Genomic DNA, 18,071 nt, shown 5'->3' on the forward strand with positions numbered 1-18,071 from the left:
CTTTCTAAACATACCTTTTCAATACCAGTGAAATTAATGCAAAAACATAAAAGCAATTGGACCTCCCTTGATGTAAACATCATTAATGTAAGGTTATAATAGGCAAATGTGTACTATTGGAACGCAGAAGCAGCTAAACATCTTAAGAAATGTGAAACATCTAGAAAAAGCATTCCAAACTCCCAGACGGACTTCCCCTTTGCTACATTCTAAAAGTATAAACTATGATTCTTGTTTTAAATAATCTAAGAGGAATCCATGATCTGTGTATAATTAACAAACAGAATATTTGAACATAAATCCATGCACTGTGCACAGCATTGATTTTGTGGCTTCTATTTCCTAAAATATTTTAAATATTGTGCATGGACACAAAGGGTGAAATCCTGGCAACATTAAAGTCAACGGTAGAGCTCCCATTGAATTTAAAGGGGCCAGAACTTCACCCCAAATTGCTCCCCTAACTTAAATCTCTTCCTGCTACCTCTGCATACAGCCCCCATTAACTTCAATGTCAGATGTGCATGCAAAAGGCTGCATAATCAAGTCCAATGATCACACAATCTGCAAGTCCCTAAATTTGACTGGACTCATTAGGGGAAAACTATTGAGACAAATTCTCACTTATATACTGTAAATTACTTTTAACCAGTGATTTGGAGAATTACGGAGTACAAGAATAGAGTAGGTTATTAAAAATGTGTAAAGTTGATTATCCCCTTGAGAAGCAGAAGTTGGACTGTTTGAGGTCAAAGGATTTTAAAATACTCTCTGCATGAATTATTTAATATGATATAAAAGTAGCCACAATCTTGATTCCTCCTCCACTCCAACATGTAATATGTTTAAATATTTTTCAATTAGTAAGTTTCTAAAGAGATGCATATTTCTATATCAGCACTCTCAATTTTATCAATTCACAGCAAGGAGAGGACAGGAGTTGATATTATCTGAGGAAATAAAGATTTTTTCCATGATGTGAACTACAAAAAAATAAATGTCTCCTTTAAAATACAAAGATTTTTAATATATTTTTAAGATGACTATTTCATTCATTTTCCTAAATTTAAATCTTGGCACAAGAGGAGCGGAAGTTCAAAAACCGTATTTATAGGATTATATCCTGGCAAAACTTATACTGATTTCAGCAGGGCCAGAATTTCACCCATAGTTTTCTTCTCAAACTAGGGCATTTGTTTGTATGTTTAAATGCCCTATTTCGTTAGCTAGTTGGGTACTGTGTTTTCACTTTGTATCTTTGTTCAGAGATATTATTCTGAAAATTTTACAAAAGGATCAAGAAAATAAGGTGCTTTAAGCAAATAAATCCAAATTATATGGAGGAGACAAAATGTGATCTGCCCTAAAAATGTTCTTTTTTTAAAATGATAAATATCCATTGTATTTCCAAAATTTACCAGTCTAACAGAAAATTTCAGAACTGCTATAACCACTCTATGATGACTCTCCAGTACTTCAGTTCTTCTTGTCCAGCTAGACAACCAGCTACTAGAAGAAACATAAATCGAGTAGCAAATCCTGTTCCCCAGTGATGTGTTGGCACCATTAATGAAGCTGATACACAGGAAAGGTATCAAGCAAAATCCTGTCTGGTGCATGCTACATAAATCAGTAATCAGAAAGAAAGATCCACCAGTACTTAATAGAGGAGAACAGCTATTTGAAAAAGTGTGGTTTTTTTTTTAAATCTCAAAAGAGGAAGGTCCAAAGGATAGTAAAGCAAATTTAAACATTAATACAGGATAGTGTCTCAATTAATCTTTTCAATTAATCTTTTTGGCAGCAAACATCCAATGTACACATGATTTTCAGCTCCCAATCATTTTCATATTACAAAAAACAAATGCATTAAAGAAACTCCATCTTAACTTTATAATATTGCTTTAAGCACCATCCTTAGAAATTCAGATACATGTCACATTATCTCCTCCCTCCACCCCAATCAAACCCAGGGAAACTAATTTTTATAAACTGAAGGTGAAAAAAGGGGTAATTACTGTGATTTTTTAAAAAGTTATATGTTCTTGGTAGGTATTCACTGCAGTTTGTTAAAACACAGTGTCCCCAGTACCCAAACATCTGTTCACTAATCTCAACTATACTTAATCTACCAGGTGTTTCAAGCTGCTAATAACAGCAAATCATACAAGTTTACAATAGTGATGCAAGGCAGTTACATAAACACATTTATGTCAAGTTCAACGTCTCTCTCAACCACGCATTTGATTTTCTTTTTCCTCTTTCAAGTGTTATAAAAAGATACAGACTAATTTTAGGTAAAGAGAACTTCTGGACAATGTGCTGTGTTAGTAAAGTTGTAGAGGTCATTGAAGTGCATTTCAGTGATGTCCAACAGTTAACTAAAATAGGAAGCAGAACAGCAGATGAGATGGTTTTTACTTCACATGTAACAAAACTGGTGCAAAAACCACTTTCAGCTAATTACTTGTAACCTTTTGGTCCAAATACATAAAATATGCAGTATTTACAGCATTTTACTCCTTTTGTAAATGCAATGCTTTAAAACACATTATAAAGCACCTTAGTAAAAATATTCTACAGGTAAAAGTATAGAAGAAGTAGGAAAACCCAAACCATACCACAGCTCACTAATGGAGTCATAATATGGATTCATCAATATCTCAGTTTACAGTCATTACAAAGAATGCATGGAGCAACTTGATACTGAATTTACTAGGGTTTTTTATATTGATATATAAGCATTAATTAGAACTGCAGGCAATGCCAACTTTTTTTTGCAGAATTTTCTCAACTTCAGCTGGCAGTTGGGGAGAGGGAGGAAAAGGAAATACTGCCTTGATTCTCTTTTTACAATATTAATATGGAAATTATTAAACACTAATGATTAGTTATAACTTTTATTTTTAATAAAACCACATTTATATATATGGGCAAATCCAGCAGCAGCATTTCTTAGCAGAACACGATTAACCATTCCAATGAATATCATGTAACATGACTCACAAAAACAAAGCACAGATGTCAACCAGTTATTAACACTATTCATAATTGTATACAACCAAAATCTCCATGTAGGAACTGAGAAAACAAATGAGTTCTTGTTTGCAGAAGTTTAAATGAAAATAAATTGCTCTGAGAATCAACAACAGCATAAATAGAAGCATTTTTTGTTTATATTTTCAACCAGAACCTCTGTGTGGTTAATATCTGTAAAGGAAAATGTAGGTTTCTTCAGGGAAAGGGTAGTAACTCCCACTGAAACTATTAGTTAGATAAAAGAACTGAAGCTTAAGTCAAGTATCCAACACCTTTGGTGTGATCCACAGCCCACTTTCCTCAGCTCTAGAGAGAAGTACCTCAGAGGTCTACCAGCAATCTATTTTCCAGGGCTGAGAACTAAGATGTCAAAGTGACCAAAGGTTTAGTCCATTAATCTAACAGTAAACATTTTTCTTAGTTCGACTTAGGGTAAATCTTTTCATAGAAAAAGTTTTGCGCCAGAATATACAATTCTCCATCTTTTTCCCGAACTGCATGCGCTCTGACAAACTGAAATTGCTCCAGTGCAAATTCATAGAACTCATTCTCCATTTTCCAAATTTCCGATTGCTGCAGCTTGGCAATGGTTTCTTTTGTTGGGAGCTTTTTCTCTGTTGTTTTCCTAAGATGAGACTTTTTTCCTAAATGGAAAATGAAAACAGTTATAACTCCATTTGCACTTACAAGTTTAAATAATTCCAGAATTGTACCATACAGACTACAGTTGTTTTATTTGCACAGTTTCTTCAATCAACATGTTGATAAATTGTATAAAAGTTGATAGAACTTAATCCCAAATTTATTATTATAACCATGTGGAACTGGTAAATTGAAACCTTTGCCACTAAGCATTAATGCATTTTGCATTAGTGTTTTCTCAGAGAACCTGCTCCTCACTCTATGCAAAGGACTCAGTTATTAAAGCTCCAAACAGGAAATGGTCACTTAGTGAACTGTTACACCCCACATAATTGGCCTGTAAGATCTTTATTTCTTGATTAATATCTACTTGGAAATTACTATGGATACTAAATACTAAGAAATTAAGAAAATTCAAAGCCAGAAGCATCTACTACCAGGAAAGCTGGTTCAGAGAACATGCTTTGTTTAAGATGCAGCTTTTCTAATTTTAACACTGATGATCACTCTTCATAAGAGCGATAGTTGAATGATTAAAAAACTACATATAAAATGTTAATTTTGCATATTTAGGGGCTTCTAAAAAATAATCTTGTCCCTCTTCCTGTTCAGAGGCCGAAGTCCTGCCCAGAGTCCTACATCATCACATGCAGCAGGGCCAACTGAGGCATCAGCAGCTACCTAGAGAGGGTTCAGCTATTTCTAATGGCAGCAGTCTATGATAACCAAAGGAGAGGAGAAACATGGATCTGTATGTCCATAGCCCAAACAATCTGATGCAGGATGGGGACAACAAGCCCTTGCAAAGGTAAGACACCAGAGCAAATAGGTAGGATCATGCTAAAAACAAACCAAAACTCAGCAGCAAGATGTCCAATTTGAAATAGACTTTGAGAGGCTGTAAGTCTCATGGGGTATGACTACACTGCACTTTACAACCTAAAGCAGCAAGTCTCAGCTGAGTAGACACTTGGGCTCAGGATGTAGCTCAGGCTCTGAAGCCTGGGGAAAAGGGTGGGCTTCAAAGCCTGAGTTCCAGGTGAAGCATCTATTCAGCTGTTTTTAGCACCCAAGCACAAGCCCGAGTCTGTAGACCTGGGCTCTGAGACTTGCAGCCACGGGTTTTAAAACACAGTGTAGACATACCCATTGTGACTTTATGGGCTCCAAATGTACAGGTACCTTCAGACACAGGTAAACTGGGCATTCTCTATGCCTACAAGAAGGGGATTTAGATTTAGTATAATCAAACGTTATGCTCTTTGGAGCAGTGAATATTTCTTCATCTTGATTTGGAAAGTGCTCATCCCGTAGGTGCTACAACAGTAGAAGTAATAAAAAACGGTTACTAACCTTTCCGTAACTACTGTTCTTGGAGATGTGTTGCTTATGTCCATTCCACATTAGGTGTGCATACACCGTTGCCAGAGATTTCTCAATCGTATCCATTGGGTTGGCTCTAGCAGCCTTTGGTGCCACACATTTCAGTGCTAGTATAAGGGGCGTCATCGGCCCCTCACCCTCTCAGTTCCTTCTTGCCAGCTAACTCTGACAGAAGAGAAGGAGGGTAGGTTGTGGAATGGACATGAGCAACATATCTCAAAGAACAGTAGTTATGGGCAAGTCAGTAACCGTTTTTCTTCTTCGAGTGCTTGCTCATGTCTATTCCACATTAGGTGACTGACAAGCAGTACCCAAGGAGGTAGGCTTGGAGTTCATGGGCATGCTGATTGTAAATCACTGCTCTCCCAAATCTGGCATCATCTCCAGCCTGCTGGGTGATGGCATAGTGGGAAGGTATGCACTTGAATCAGGACCTGGGCCAGAAATGCCGCTGATGAGCCCTGAGCAATTGTCGAATGAGTAGTCAAGATAGCAGGAGGTGGAATATCTGCCTGCTCATAGCACACCTGAATACAGGAGATTATCCAAGATGAGATTCTCTGAGCTGAAACTGACAGGCCTTTCATCCTCTCTTCTACTGCCACAAAGAGTTGCATACATCTACAGAATGGTTTAATCCTCTCAATGTAGAAGGCTAGGGCACATCTGACATCCAATGAGTGAAGCTGCCACTCTTCTGAATTCCTGCGTGGTTTCAGATAGAAAACTGACAGGAAAATGGGCTGGTTACTATGGAATTGAAAAACTATCTTTGGCAGGAATGCTAGATGGGGGCCCAGTTGAACCTGGTCCTTGATGAACACAGTGTATAGTGGTTCTGATGCAAGGGCCTTGATTTCTGAGACGCTTCTGGCTGAGGTAATCACTATCATGAAGGCAACCTTCCAGGAGAGAAACAGCAGAGAGCATGATGCTAGCGGCTCAAAGGAAGGGCCTACGAGTCTTGACAGGACCAGATTTAAATCCCACAGGGAAATCGGCTCACAAATCTGAGGGTAAAGTCTTTCTAACCCTTTAAGAGAGCAGAAGGACATCTTGTGCAAGAAAACTGACCTACTGTTCACTGGCAGCTGGAAGGCTGAGATTGCTGCTGGGTGTACCATGATAGATGCAACGGCCAAGACCTTGCTGTTTTAGGTGGAGCAGGTATTCCAATATAGATTGAAGGGAAGACCGAGTGAGTTGGAGATGGACCTGGTTAGGAAAACAATTTTGAAAAATGCTTCCACTTGGACATGTAGGTAGCCCTAGTAGATGGCTTCCTACTACCTAGCAAGACCTAGCGGACTTGTTCTGAACAGGCTTGTTCCTCCAGGCGCAACCATGGAGCTTCCACAAGATCAGGCGAAGGGCTCCGAGGTTTGGGTGGAGTAAACAGCCCTGGATCTTGTGAGATTAGTTGTGTTACTGACAAGTCTAGCAGCGTACTGAACCACTATTGGTGCGGCCATACCGGAGCTATTAGAATAATGCTCGCCTTGTCCTGCTTGATTTTCAGAAGGACCTTGTGTACAAAAGGAACTGGGGGAAATTCATAAAATAGGAGATCTGTCCACGGACACAGGAAGACATTTGAAAGGGAGTCCATGCTATGGCCGTGAAGCGAGCAAAACTAATGGTATTTCTTGTTCTGCCTGGTTGCAAACAGATCTATCTGGGGAGATCCCCACCTTTGGAAGATGAACCTGGTGGCCCGGGAGTGGCCTGGTGAGGGGAGAAAGATCAGCTGAGGTGATCTGCCAGGGCGTTCTGAGCTCCCAGAAGATGGATAGCCTCAAGGTGAATGGAGTGCTTCATGCAGAATTCCCACAGATGGATGGCCTCCTGAAACAGGGCCCAGGAGCATGCTCCTCCCTGCTTGTTGATATAGAACATGGCTACAGTGTTGTCTATAAGTACTCATACTACTGTGCCTTTGATCTGGGGAAGAAACACTTGGCAAGCTAAGGGAACCACTCTGAGCTCTCTGACATTTATGTGTCGGGAGAGCTCTTCATGGGTCCACTGACCCGGTCGTCTTAGGCGGTCGAAATGGGCTCCCAACCTAGATCGGAAGCATCCGAAATTAGGGACGCTGATGGCTGGGGGACAGGGTGACCAGATGTCCCGATTTTATACCGACAGTCCCAATTTTTGGGTCTTTTTCTTATATAGGCTCCTATTACCCCCCACCCCGTCCCGATTGTTCACACTTGCTGTCTCGTCCTCCTACTGGGGGATGACAAAGGGAATGCCCGCCATAGTTGGCTGGGGGCTCCTTCTAACAGTTGAGGGAGGCAAGGACCAGAGCTGGAACTCTAAGCACAAGAAGCTGAGAAGCGGTCAAGTTGCTGAGACCTGAAATGCCTCCTCGAAGGATCTGGTGCACAGAGGCCCAGAGCATAGCCCTAGAGTCGTTCAGGCCATGAAGTTTTGTGTCTGTTTGCTCTGAAAACTATGAAGTACCCTTGAATGGGAGGTCCTGGATTGACTGTTAGACCTTTTATAGCAGCCCCAAGGATTGCAGCCAAGCATAAACCTCATGACCACTGTGGAAGGCATCGTTCTGGCTACTGTGTCAGCTGCGTCCAGCGTCGCCTGGAATAGGGCTCTGACTATGTTCTTTTCCTCCTCTCAGAGGGCAGAGAACTCTTGCATGAAGCCCTGAGGCAGCAAATCCTTAAATTTTGTCAAAGAATCCCACATATTATAATCGTACCTCTCCAGCAGGGCTTGCTGGTTCAAGATACAAAGTTGCAATCTGCCTGTTGAATAAATTTTTCTGCCAAACAGATCTAGTTTAAGTCTTTCTGTTTGGGGATAATGTTTGTCTGGCCCTCTCATTGGCTGTTATGACTAGGGACTCAGAAGGAGGATGAGAATATAAGTACTGGTACCAATTGGCTGGCATATAGTATTTCTTTTCTGCCCTCATCCAAGTGGGAGGAAGAGAAGATGGGGTCTGCCACAGGGCTCTTATCAGACCCATAACAACCTTGTTAATGGGAGGGCCACCTCAGATGGTGATGCAGTTAGAAACTCAGTCAAGAAGGTCTTGTTTGGGGAGGAAAAGGCCTGTACCGGTGGGGGAGCTTCCTCCTCCTCTTCTGCCCCGATTACATCCATCGGGCCCACATCTTGTGTATTGGTACTGGACTTGATACTAGAGTTGGGGTCCGATGCCGAATGGAGCCATGCAGGAGCCCACCTCTTCGACGCCACTGTGTAGGACTGGTGGGACATAGGCTGGATAACGGCAACAGCTCTTGGGATGCGTGTAGGGCTCCTCTTCAGACTAAAGAAACGTCCTCCTGAGATGAATACAGGGAAGCAGTACCCTCATTTCTGCCAGTTGGTGCTGAGGGTCCAGAGACCGGTGCCGGACCGGGGATGACCTCACAGATGAAACATGGTCTGGCTTGCCTTTGGAAGATGCCAAGGGTCCTGGTGCTGGGAAAGAGCTTGGAGCCCCTTGCTCTTTTTTGCTCATGCTCATTGGAACCGGAGGTTGTGGCACTGGAGTCAGTGGTACTGGGAGAGATAAGTCCCTGGCCGCTGCAAAAGGCTCCGGGGTAGAAGGCACTGTGATGACTTCTTGGCATATACGGGGTGGTGGTGGTGATCTTGCACCAGAATCAATGGTCCTCAGGGTGGAGTCAACAGTGGGACCAGGGTGGAGAAGTGGCCTGGCAGTGGGTTGTACTCCACTGCCTTCCCCGTTTGCCTTACCTCAGCACTGGGGAGCATCCTCTCTCAGATCACTAAAAGAAAAGGAGTACTTGTGGCACCTTAGAGACTAACAAATTTATTTGAGCATAAGCTTTCATGAGCTACAGCTCACTTCATCGGATGATCGGATCACTGTTTCTTAGCTTTTTCTCAATACCAGAGATGGAGAACAGTGCCAAGAAACACGCAGTGCTGGAGAGGAGCTTCACAGTGAAGCTGAAGTGCTCGGTGCAGAATCTGAGCTGCTTGGCTCTGACATCAGTCTAAGACCGCCTTCTGTTAGGATAGCCCTCAGTGTTGCCTGTCTTTCTTCATATGAGGCTTAAAGTCCCGACAGTGCTCTCATACATGAACCTTTCCCAGAGGCTTTGGACAACTGGAATGTGGGTTGCTCATCGGTAGAGGTTTGCTACAGGAGGCACAAGGTTTGAAGCCTGGGGCCCAGGGCATGCCCAGTTCCAACGGCAAAGGGAGCTCCTCTACACTAAAGGAGGGGGAACTAATTACCTACACTAATATTATTTACACTATTTACACTACTACTAATGGAAGACTAATAAACTAAGCTGAACAGAAAATACCACTGAAACACCTTGCCAAAGCAAAAGATGTTCCAGCAACTGTCACGGGCGGTAAGAAGGAACTGAGAGGATGCAGGGCTGGCAGCACCCCTTATACTGGCAGCTAAGCGCACAGCATCAGAGCGCACAAGAGCCAGCCCGACAGATACCACTGAGGGAAAAATCTCCAGCAGTGGTGCATGTGTGCACCTAACGTAGAATGGACATGAGCAAGCACTCGAAGAAGAAATAATCATATGTTTGTGTAGCAATAATTGTATACATAATACATACATAAACACACAAATCATTTTAACACCACTTCCAGAAGATTATATTTCTGAAAATTACACTGTGGCAAAGGAACTGCCTGTCACTTGTTCTGCAGTGACTTTCCTTAAATAATGATTTGCTTTCCTGGGACAATACTTTTGGAAATGTCCAGAAATACAACTTAATATTTTTTGTCTAAAGTCAAAATGATCCTTCTGGCTTTAAATATGTCAACATTTAAAAAATAAATTACTTAAAAACAAAAGTGTAGCCTTAAGGAATCAATCTGAAAGAAAAAAGTGCAAGCTTCCCCTTTTCTTGTTTAAGGCTGGCTCTCCTCCTCCTTCCAGCACCCTGTACTTTCCTATTGTTTTGGCCTCACTTTTGCAAGCTGATCCACGCAGACAGACCTCAATGTTTGTATGATTCTCACTGACATACAGGAGTTTTATACAGATTAAAGGATCCTTTAGTGGGGCTCCACCTGGGTGCAGAAATCTCCCAGTACAGAACAGTTTGCAAGATCAGGGCCCTAGCCTGTCAGTTCCTCTTTGGGGCTGTGCCCTTTTATTAGTAAAGCCTACCATGTTTTACCTGCATGTATAAACAGCAGCAAGTTAGTCATATTACTGCAGAACTGTTGCACAGACCAAATACTCCACCCTGGTTGTGTGTAATGAACATACGGGCTAAAGATTCTTGGCCTGCATGGTAAAACTGATAGAACTCTTTTGGAATGATTCCGCCTCAGTCAATTGAGAAGCAACCCCGGCAGAGACTCAAGACTGCTCATCCAGGTCTGAAGAGGTCATGTGAAAGCATAAAAAGAGGTGCGGAAGAAATGAAAACAGCTATTCAAATACCTGTCCGGTACAGTTCTGTAGCACCCCTAAAGAATCGGGGTAAAGTTGCCTCCAATAACATAATAAAGTCTTCAAGCTCTTCAGTGACTCCCACTAGGAAGTATTCATTAATCAGGTTGTACTTGGCTTGTTCCAAAGCCCATCTGCTCCCCACATTCCTAAAATGATAAAAAGTAATTACAGCAAGGTTCTGAAGTCAGCCAAGAATTCTTGATTCCTAGATATAGTTTTCTTCACATCATCTCTGCACATGCAAGAGACTCATTTTAAATCACACCCTCTCTAATTTCCTTTACCTAACTCCCCGCCCCCGACAATTTGTCTCCTCTGTGATTATGTCAACACCAACTCAAATGTCATGGATTATGGCTTTACAAGGCTGCTCACAACAGTCTCTTGCTAATGCTAACACCTTACCCACTAGGCTTTAGCAATTATATGGCCATTACTTTAATTCATTCAATTTCTAAAATTTTACTTTTTCTGTGTCTCAAGAATCAAATGGTCAGAACTACCATTTTTTGCCTACTCAAAAAATGAGATGGGGGGCACATGCCCTCCTTTCTTTATCCTTTGATAAATATCTCAATTCCTCTGATTTAGCAAGTATTATTCATTACCATAGTTAAATGCCCACAGAAAAGCAAAGCTGGCCTTATAAAGGAGAAAGAATAGAGCTGCCATCTCTCCCACTCATGGATTAATTGCCAGAGAGGAAAGGGGGGATAGAAGGGCTCAACTTTTCTTCTTCCTCTGGTCCCACTGGCAAGCACCATGTACCCCAGTCTGGCCACATTATACAGACTTTGCACTTGAGTAAAAGTCGCCAAGTGGCCACCTGCTTTGCTTGTGATTAACTCCAGCAAATTTAGTGATAATAGGCTTGATAATAATGCTCCATGTCTTCGCTCAGAACCTTTAAGTATATTTGTTTCCACAGATACTCAGTTATAGAGAAGTGGCTAACTGCTGTTAAAAGGATTTGAATGGAATTGTTGTGCACAAATAAGCCATTTTCAAACTTGCATTCCCTGGAGACTAACTTAAAATACATGGCTCTTGTATAAGAAACAAAAATGCTTGATCCACATGTACAATTAGTCTTCATCAAATTTCATTTCACCTTCTAACAACTAAGCTGCATTTATTATTGACAGTCTGGCATACAGTTTATCACAACAGCACCTCAAACCAAGCTACTTATATAATTTTCCCTCTGTATAAAACTCAAATAGCTTGAACAGGAGAACACTTAGTTCAGGCAAACATGTACACTAAGATTTAGCCTGATTCAACAGGAAATTGTCATTGCTGAATCTGTAATACTGGGGTCTATAATGGAAATGCTGATTTTTAGTTAAAGAATTGTTTGCACACTTCTATAATGTCTATTACAAAACAAATGTCTTTTAAACTTATTCATTGGAAAATAGTTTATCAACATCTAACCCTCCACCACACATTTACTTATTAAATGTAGATTATAGTGATAATAGACTTGACTAGCAGCTTAAGCCAATTTTATCTCCCTACCAGCATTCTGAGCTGTGGCCACAGAAGAATGGAATTTGAAGCCAAAGTTTCTCTGGAGCACAGTCTGAGCCTCCAGCTGCTACACATTCATCAAAGGTCTGGAACAAAGACAAAGTTGCACAGTGAGCTATAAACCCCAGCCTTCATATCAAACATCTTACCACAGTTAGTTGTTAAACGTGCTGGGGATAAAGGAACACGAGATGTGGGGGGAAAAGAGAAAATGTATTTTTTTCAAGCGTTGTTTTCAAAATACCTTATAAAAAGAGAATCTATTGGTCTTAACATTTTGTGATTGGAATTAACTGACTACTTTAAGTCCTGCTTGTATCCTTTGCAGGAAAGTGGATTCTGTCAGAACCAGCAAAACTATATATTGTTATTACAGTTTTTCCTTGTTACAAAAGTCATAACAATGGTCCCAAATGCTGAAATAACATTACTGCAAAACGGAGTGTGGACTGGATCATAACTGTATAATACAGTGAATTTTTTGTTTTTATAAATTATAGGATCAATAGTCTACCACTATTTTACTGTACCAACGAATTACTGGTATCTCTTCAAATCTGAGTCTGTAAAAGATGATTACTTACCTTCTTGTAACTGTAGTTCTTCGAGATGTGTTGTTCATGTCCATTCCAATCAGGTGTGCGCATGCCGCATACACGGTCCTCGAAACTTTTTCCCTTAGCATCTCCCGTCGGGTCAGCTAGGGAGCCCCTTGGAGTGGCGCCTTCATGATGCTCAATATATGACTCTGCCAACCCTACCCCCTTTTCAGTTCCTTCTTGCCGGCTACTCCGACAGAGGGGAAGGAGGGCGGATATTGGAATGGATGTGAACAACACATCTCAAAGAACAACAGTTACAAGAAAGTGAGTAACCGTCTTTTCTTCGAGTGCTTGTTCACGTTGATTCCAATCAGGTGACTCCCAAGCTCTCCCCCGGGGGTGGGGTCGGAATTAAGGAATCACTGACTTGGAGCACCACTCTACTGAGAGCATTGTCATCTCTAGCATGCTGGGTGATGGCACAGTGGGTGGTAAATGTGTGCACCGAAGACCAAGTTGCCGCTCTGCAGATCTCCTAGATGGCCACCTGGGTCAGGAAAGTGGCGGACGAGCTCATGTTGAATGGGCCATAATAGCCGGCGTTGGGACCTTAGCGAGGTACAGACGCAGTCCGTGATCCAGGAAGAAATGCATTCTGAGGAGACTGGAAGCCCCTTCATGTGGTCTGCCACTGCTACAAAGAGTTGTTTCGATTTCCTGAAAGGCTTTGTGGGCTCAGTGTAGAATGCTAGCGCTCTCCGCTCACTTAGTGAGTGAAACCTCTGCTCCTGTCCAGTAGCATGTGGCTTGGGATAGAATACTGATAAAAAATGTCTTGGGCAATGTGGAATTGGGATACCATCTTGGGAAGGAAGGCCGGGTGCGGCCTGAGCTGTACTTTGTCCTTATGGAAGACTCTGTGTGCGCGTGTGTGGGGGGGTGTCGGAGGTTAATGCTGTTAACTCTGACACCCTCCTGGCTGATGTGATGGCAACCAGGAATGCCACTGAGATATACAGAAATTAGCATGTAGCCAGTGGTTCGAATGGGGACCCCATTGGCCTATTGAGGACCAGACTGAGATCCCAAGCAGGTACCGGTGGTCAGGACTGTGGATATGGCCTTTCCATACTTTTCAGGAAACGGCCCGCCATAGTGATAGTTGGTGAATACTGAACGCCCCAACTTTCCTGGGTGGAATGCCAAGATGGCCACGAGGTGTTCTCTGATGGATGATCCAACCAAACCCTACCGCTTCAGAAGCAGTAGATACTCCAGGATGCATGGTATAGATGCCTGAAGTGGAGGTACGCAACTCTGCTCACACCAGCATGAGAACCCTTTCAACTTAGATAGGTAAGTAGCCCTGGTGGAAGGTTTCCTGCTACCAAGCAGCACCTCCCTCACCAATTCCGTGTATTGGGGCTCCACTGGGTTTAACCATAAAGCTTCCAAGCCATGAGATGGAAGGACTGGAGTTTCGGGTGAAGGAGGCGATCGTGGTCCTGTGTGATCAGATCTGGGTGGAGTGGTAGTGCAATCAGAGTGTCCATTGACAGCTCCAGAAGCGTGGTGTAACCATGTTGACGTGGCCATGCAGGGGGCCAGCAGAATTACCTCCGCATTGTCTCTGAGGAACTTGAGCAGTAGCTTGTTGACGAGTGGTATCGACGGGAAGGCATACATTAGATAGTCTCTCCAGGGTAGCATGAACGTGTCCAAGGTAAGAGCTCCGACTGTGCTTTTGGAAAGAGCAAAACGTTGGACATTTCCTGTTACTCCTGGTGGCAAACAGGTCTAACCATGGAAACCCCCACCTTTGGAAGATGGAATGTATGACGTCCGGAAGGATGGACCACTCATGGTTGCGGAATGACCTGCTGAGGTGGTCTGCAAGCTTGTTCAGAACTCCAGGGAGATAGGATGCCTCCAGGTGAATGGAGTGGGCTATACAAAAATCCCACAACTGGAGAGCCTCCCGACAGAGAGGGAAGGAATGGGCTCCTCCCTGCTTGTTTATGTAAAACATGGCGGTGGTGTTGTCGGTCAGCACAGCAACACTCCGACCTTGTAATCTGTTCAGAAGGTCTGCCAAGCTAGTCTCACCACTCTGAGCTCCTTTATATCGATGTGGAGCGGGATCTAGGACTGCCACCACTGGCCCTGTGTCTGTAGATCTCCTACGTGGGCCCCCCAACCCAGGTCTTACGCGTCCATTACTCAGGTCATGGCCGGTTGAGGGGTGCTGAATGGGACTCCTTCGCAGACCATGCAAGGGTCCAGCCACCACCACAGGGTATCTAAGACTTGCTCCAGCACTGTTATTACAGTCCAAACTGTCTCGACCTGGGTGATAAGCTGAGGTGAGCCAGGCCTGGAGTGATCTGAGCCTCAGCTTGGCATGCCTGACCAAATAGGTGCACGCCGCCACGTGTCCAAGGGACTAAGGCATGTCCTCATGGTTGTAATGGGGTATCGCCTGAGAATCTGAATGATGCTTGAAATCTATACTCTGGTAGTATTGCTCCTGCCTGAACTGAGTCCAGCACTGCCCCAGTGAATTCTATTCATTGGGTCGGTGACAGCATCGACTTTTCCACATTGAGGAGTTGTCCTAGTCTCTGGAAGATGTCTGACTAACTGGACTTGGGACTTCATCTGCTCCCGGGAGCACCCCCGCAGCAACCAGTCGTCGAGGTAGGGATAAACCTGTACCTGCCTCTTGTGGAGAAAGGCTGCGACTACCGACATGCCCTTGGTGAACACCCAGGGGGACCTTTGATGCACCGTGAACGGATAGTGTTTGTGGTTGACAACAAACCTCAGGAAAGGTCTGTGGGCCAGCCAAATGACTATATGAAAGTGCGTTTTTCACGTCAAGGGCAGCGTACCAGTCCCCTGGATCCAGGGAAGGGATAATCATACTCAGGGAGACCATGAGGCGCTTCAACTTTACCATGAACTGATTGAGTCCTCGCAGGTCTAAGATGGGTCTGAGACTTGCCCTTTGCCTTGGGGATTAGGAAATAGAGTAGAATCCCTTGCCCCTTAGCTCCTGAGGAACCTCCTCCACTGCCCCTATGGTGAGGAGTGATTGCATCTCCTGGATAAGGACTTGCTTGTGAGAAGGGTCTCTGAAGAGGGACGGGGAAGGAGGGTGGGGAGGAGCAGAATTGGAGAGAATATCCCACTTCTACCGTGCAGAGAATCCAGCAGTCCGATGTTATAGGTGACCATGCACTGGAGAAGTGGGATAGATGGTTCAGAAAACAGGGGTAAGGATCCGGGATAGTGAGGGGTATGCTGTCCTCAGGCGTTCCTTCAAAGCCCTTGTTTGGATCCCGACAGTGGCTTGGTTGGGCCCTGCCCCTGGCCTGAAGGCAGGTTAGAAGGTCTATGCCTATTGTTCCTGCACCTATGACAGTATGTTCCCTATGTTGGGTGAGGCTGATATTGTCTCTGCTGCTGCTGGGGTTGAAGTTTGAAAGGGTTTCTCTGGGTAGCAGGCGAGTGCATCCCCAGAGATTTCATATTGCCCTTGAGTCTGTCTGCTCCGAAAACAGCCCTGCGCCCTTAAAGGGAAGGCCCTGCAAGGTCTGTTGAACTTCCAGGGGAAGACCGGAAGCTTGGAGCCATGCGGTCCTCCTCATGACCATTCCAGAGGAGATGGTATGTTCCACCGAGTTTGCCGAGTCAAGGGAGGCCTGTAGGGATGTCCTGGCCACTGCCTTCCCCTCCTCTACCAGAGCTGAGAACTCTGCCTTTACTCTGTGAGGAACAACTCTTTGTATTTGGGCATAGAGTCCCAAGACTAAAGTTACACCTGCTGAGGATAGGCTGCTGTTTGGCTATCCTCAGCTGTAGGCTCCCTAAGACATACTTAACTGCCAAAGAGGTCCATACATTTGGCCTCCTTAGCCTTGCGTGCAGCGCCTGTTGCCCTTAGTGCTCATTTTCATTCACCGCCGAGACCACCAGGGAGCAAGGGTGTGGATGGAAGAATAAAAACTCATAGCCCTTGAAGGGGACAAATACTTCCTTTCCACTCCCCTGGCAGTGGATGGAATAGGAGTCTGGAGTCTGCCACAGAGTCTTGTTATTCTTCTGAATAGTTTTTATTTTAGGTAATGCCACTCTGCAATGGGGATCTGGAACAGTGCTGGTCCGGCGACGAGGAGAGACTCATCATCATGGGTTTGCCTCTACATGGGACCCATCTAGGAGGTGCTGGAGGCTTCTCTCCAACAGCTGGGGGTGGGTGCAATTATTTCAATGAGCTCCTTAGCAGCTTCAAAAGTGTCTGGGGTGGAGGGGGGCTCCAAAAACTCCACCAGGCACTGCCCCGCTGGATAGTCATTAGGTGCCAGGCACAACGGTGCTGCCTGGGCGCCGGAGTTGACGGCACGAGCTCTTGCTGCTTGGGAGCCAAGTCTTTCCTCTGGAGCAGCAAAGCCTCCCCTGATGGTGTCGCAGCTCTCTGAGGAGAGCACCCTCTGTCCACCTTCTTATGGCGCTTGTGGGGCAACAGCGATGTGGATTGGTGCCAGGGCACTGCTCCTTGCTGTGGTGCCGGGGATCTTCGGTGCCGAGAGTCTCTCGCGCCAGAGTCCCTCCTCGGCACCGATTCACGGACCAATGAACGGAGTGCAGCTTCCATCAGTAACTGTTTTAAATGGAAGTCACGCTCCTTTCTAGTTCTAGGCTTGAAAGCCTTACAAATCTTGCAGCGCTCAGACTGATGCGCCTCCCCTAGACAAGTCAAGCACAAGTTGTGAGGATCGCTATTAGGCATAAGCTTTCGCATACACTGCAAGACAAACCCTTGGGCTTGAGGCATGCCCAAGACGGGGTGAGAGGATAGGAACGATCCCACACACCAATTTCTATACTAACTACAAACAACAAGACTAACTACTAAAACAAGAAACTGGGTAGAACTAGGTACTAGGCTAAGGAAACACTTGCAAGCAAGTGAAATGCAGTTCCAACGCCACCACAGACGGTAAGAAGGAACTGAAGGGGGGTTGAGCTGGCAGGGTCATATATTGAGTGCCATGAAGGCGCTGCTCCAGGGGGCTCCCTATCCGACCCAAGGGGAGCTGCTAAGGGAAAAAATTTCTGACGACTGTGCACGCAGCGCATGCACACCTAATTGGAATAGACGTGAACAAGCACTCGAAGGAGAACTTAAAATACTATGGCTCCAAATAAGGGTAGACATGAAAGTAAGTTACTGCATCCAACTTCACTTTGAAGGAAAAAAACTAGCCCATGACATCATTCTACACACATGGATACCTGCAGTGAATCACAGTGTTTCAAGCTTATAATGTCAGTTACAATAAAAGTTCTATTAACATTGGAGAGAAGTTAGTATTAAAAACATGCTATACATACAATAGTCAGAAATTCAAGTATTTATGATTTCTCTAAGCCAGATATAGGATACATGTTTAGAGTACAGTACTGTTTTTATTCTGTGGAAGTATAATATA

General features: G+C 44.1%; 1 protein-coding gene across 2 annotated transcripts in view; it reads right to left on the bottom strand.

Annotated features, from left to right (window-relative positions):
• Window positions 1–2,875: 2,875 nt before the first annotated feature.
• Window positions 2,876–18,071, bottom strand: part of HS2ST1 (heparan sulfate 2-O-sulfotransferase 1) — a 167,300-nt gene continuing 152,104 nt past the window's right edge. For both annotated transcript variants that reach the window (XM_038413998.2, XM_038413997.2), the window contains exons 5-7: window positions 12,023–12,120; window positions 10,490–10,647; window positions 2,876–3,683 (exon numbers count right to left, since the gene is read on the bottom strand). In XM_038413998.2, coding sequence (XP_038269926.1) covers window positions 3,457–3,683; window positions 10,490–10,647; window positions 12,023–12,120 — 483 coding nt within the window. In that variant the 3' untranslated portion in view covers window positions 2,876–3,456. The remainder of the gene's footprint in view (window positions 3,684–10,489; window positions 10,648–12,022; window positions 12,121–18,071) is intronic.

Source organism: Dermochelys coriacea, chromosome 8 (genome assembly GCF_009764565.3).
Source record: "Dermochelys coriacea isolate rDerCor1 chromosome 8, rDerCor1.pri.v4, whole genome shotgun sequence".
In the NCBI taxonomy this organism is placed as follows: Eukaryota; Metazoa; Chordata; order Testudines; family Dermochelyidae; genus Dermochelys; species Dermochelys coriacea.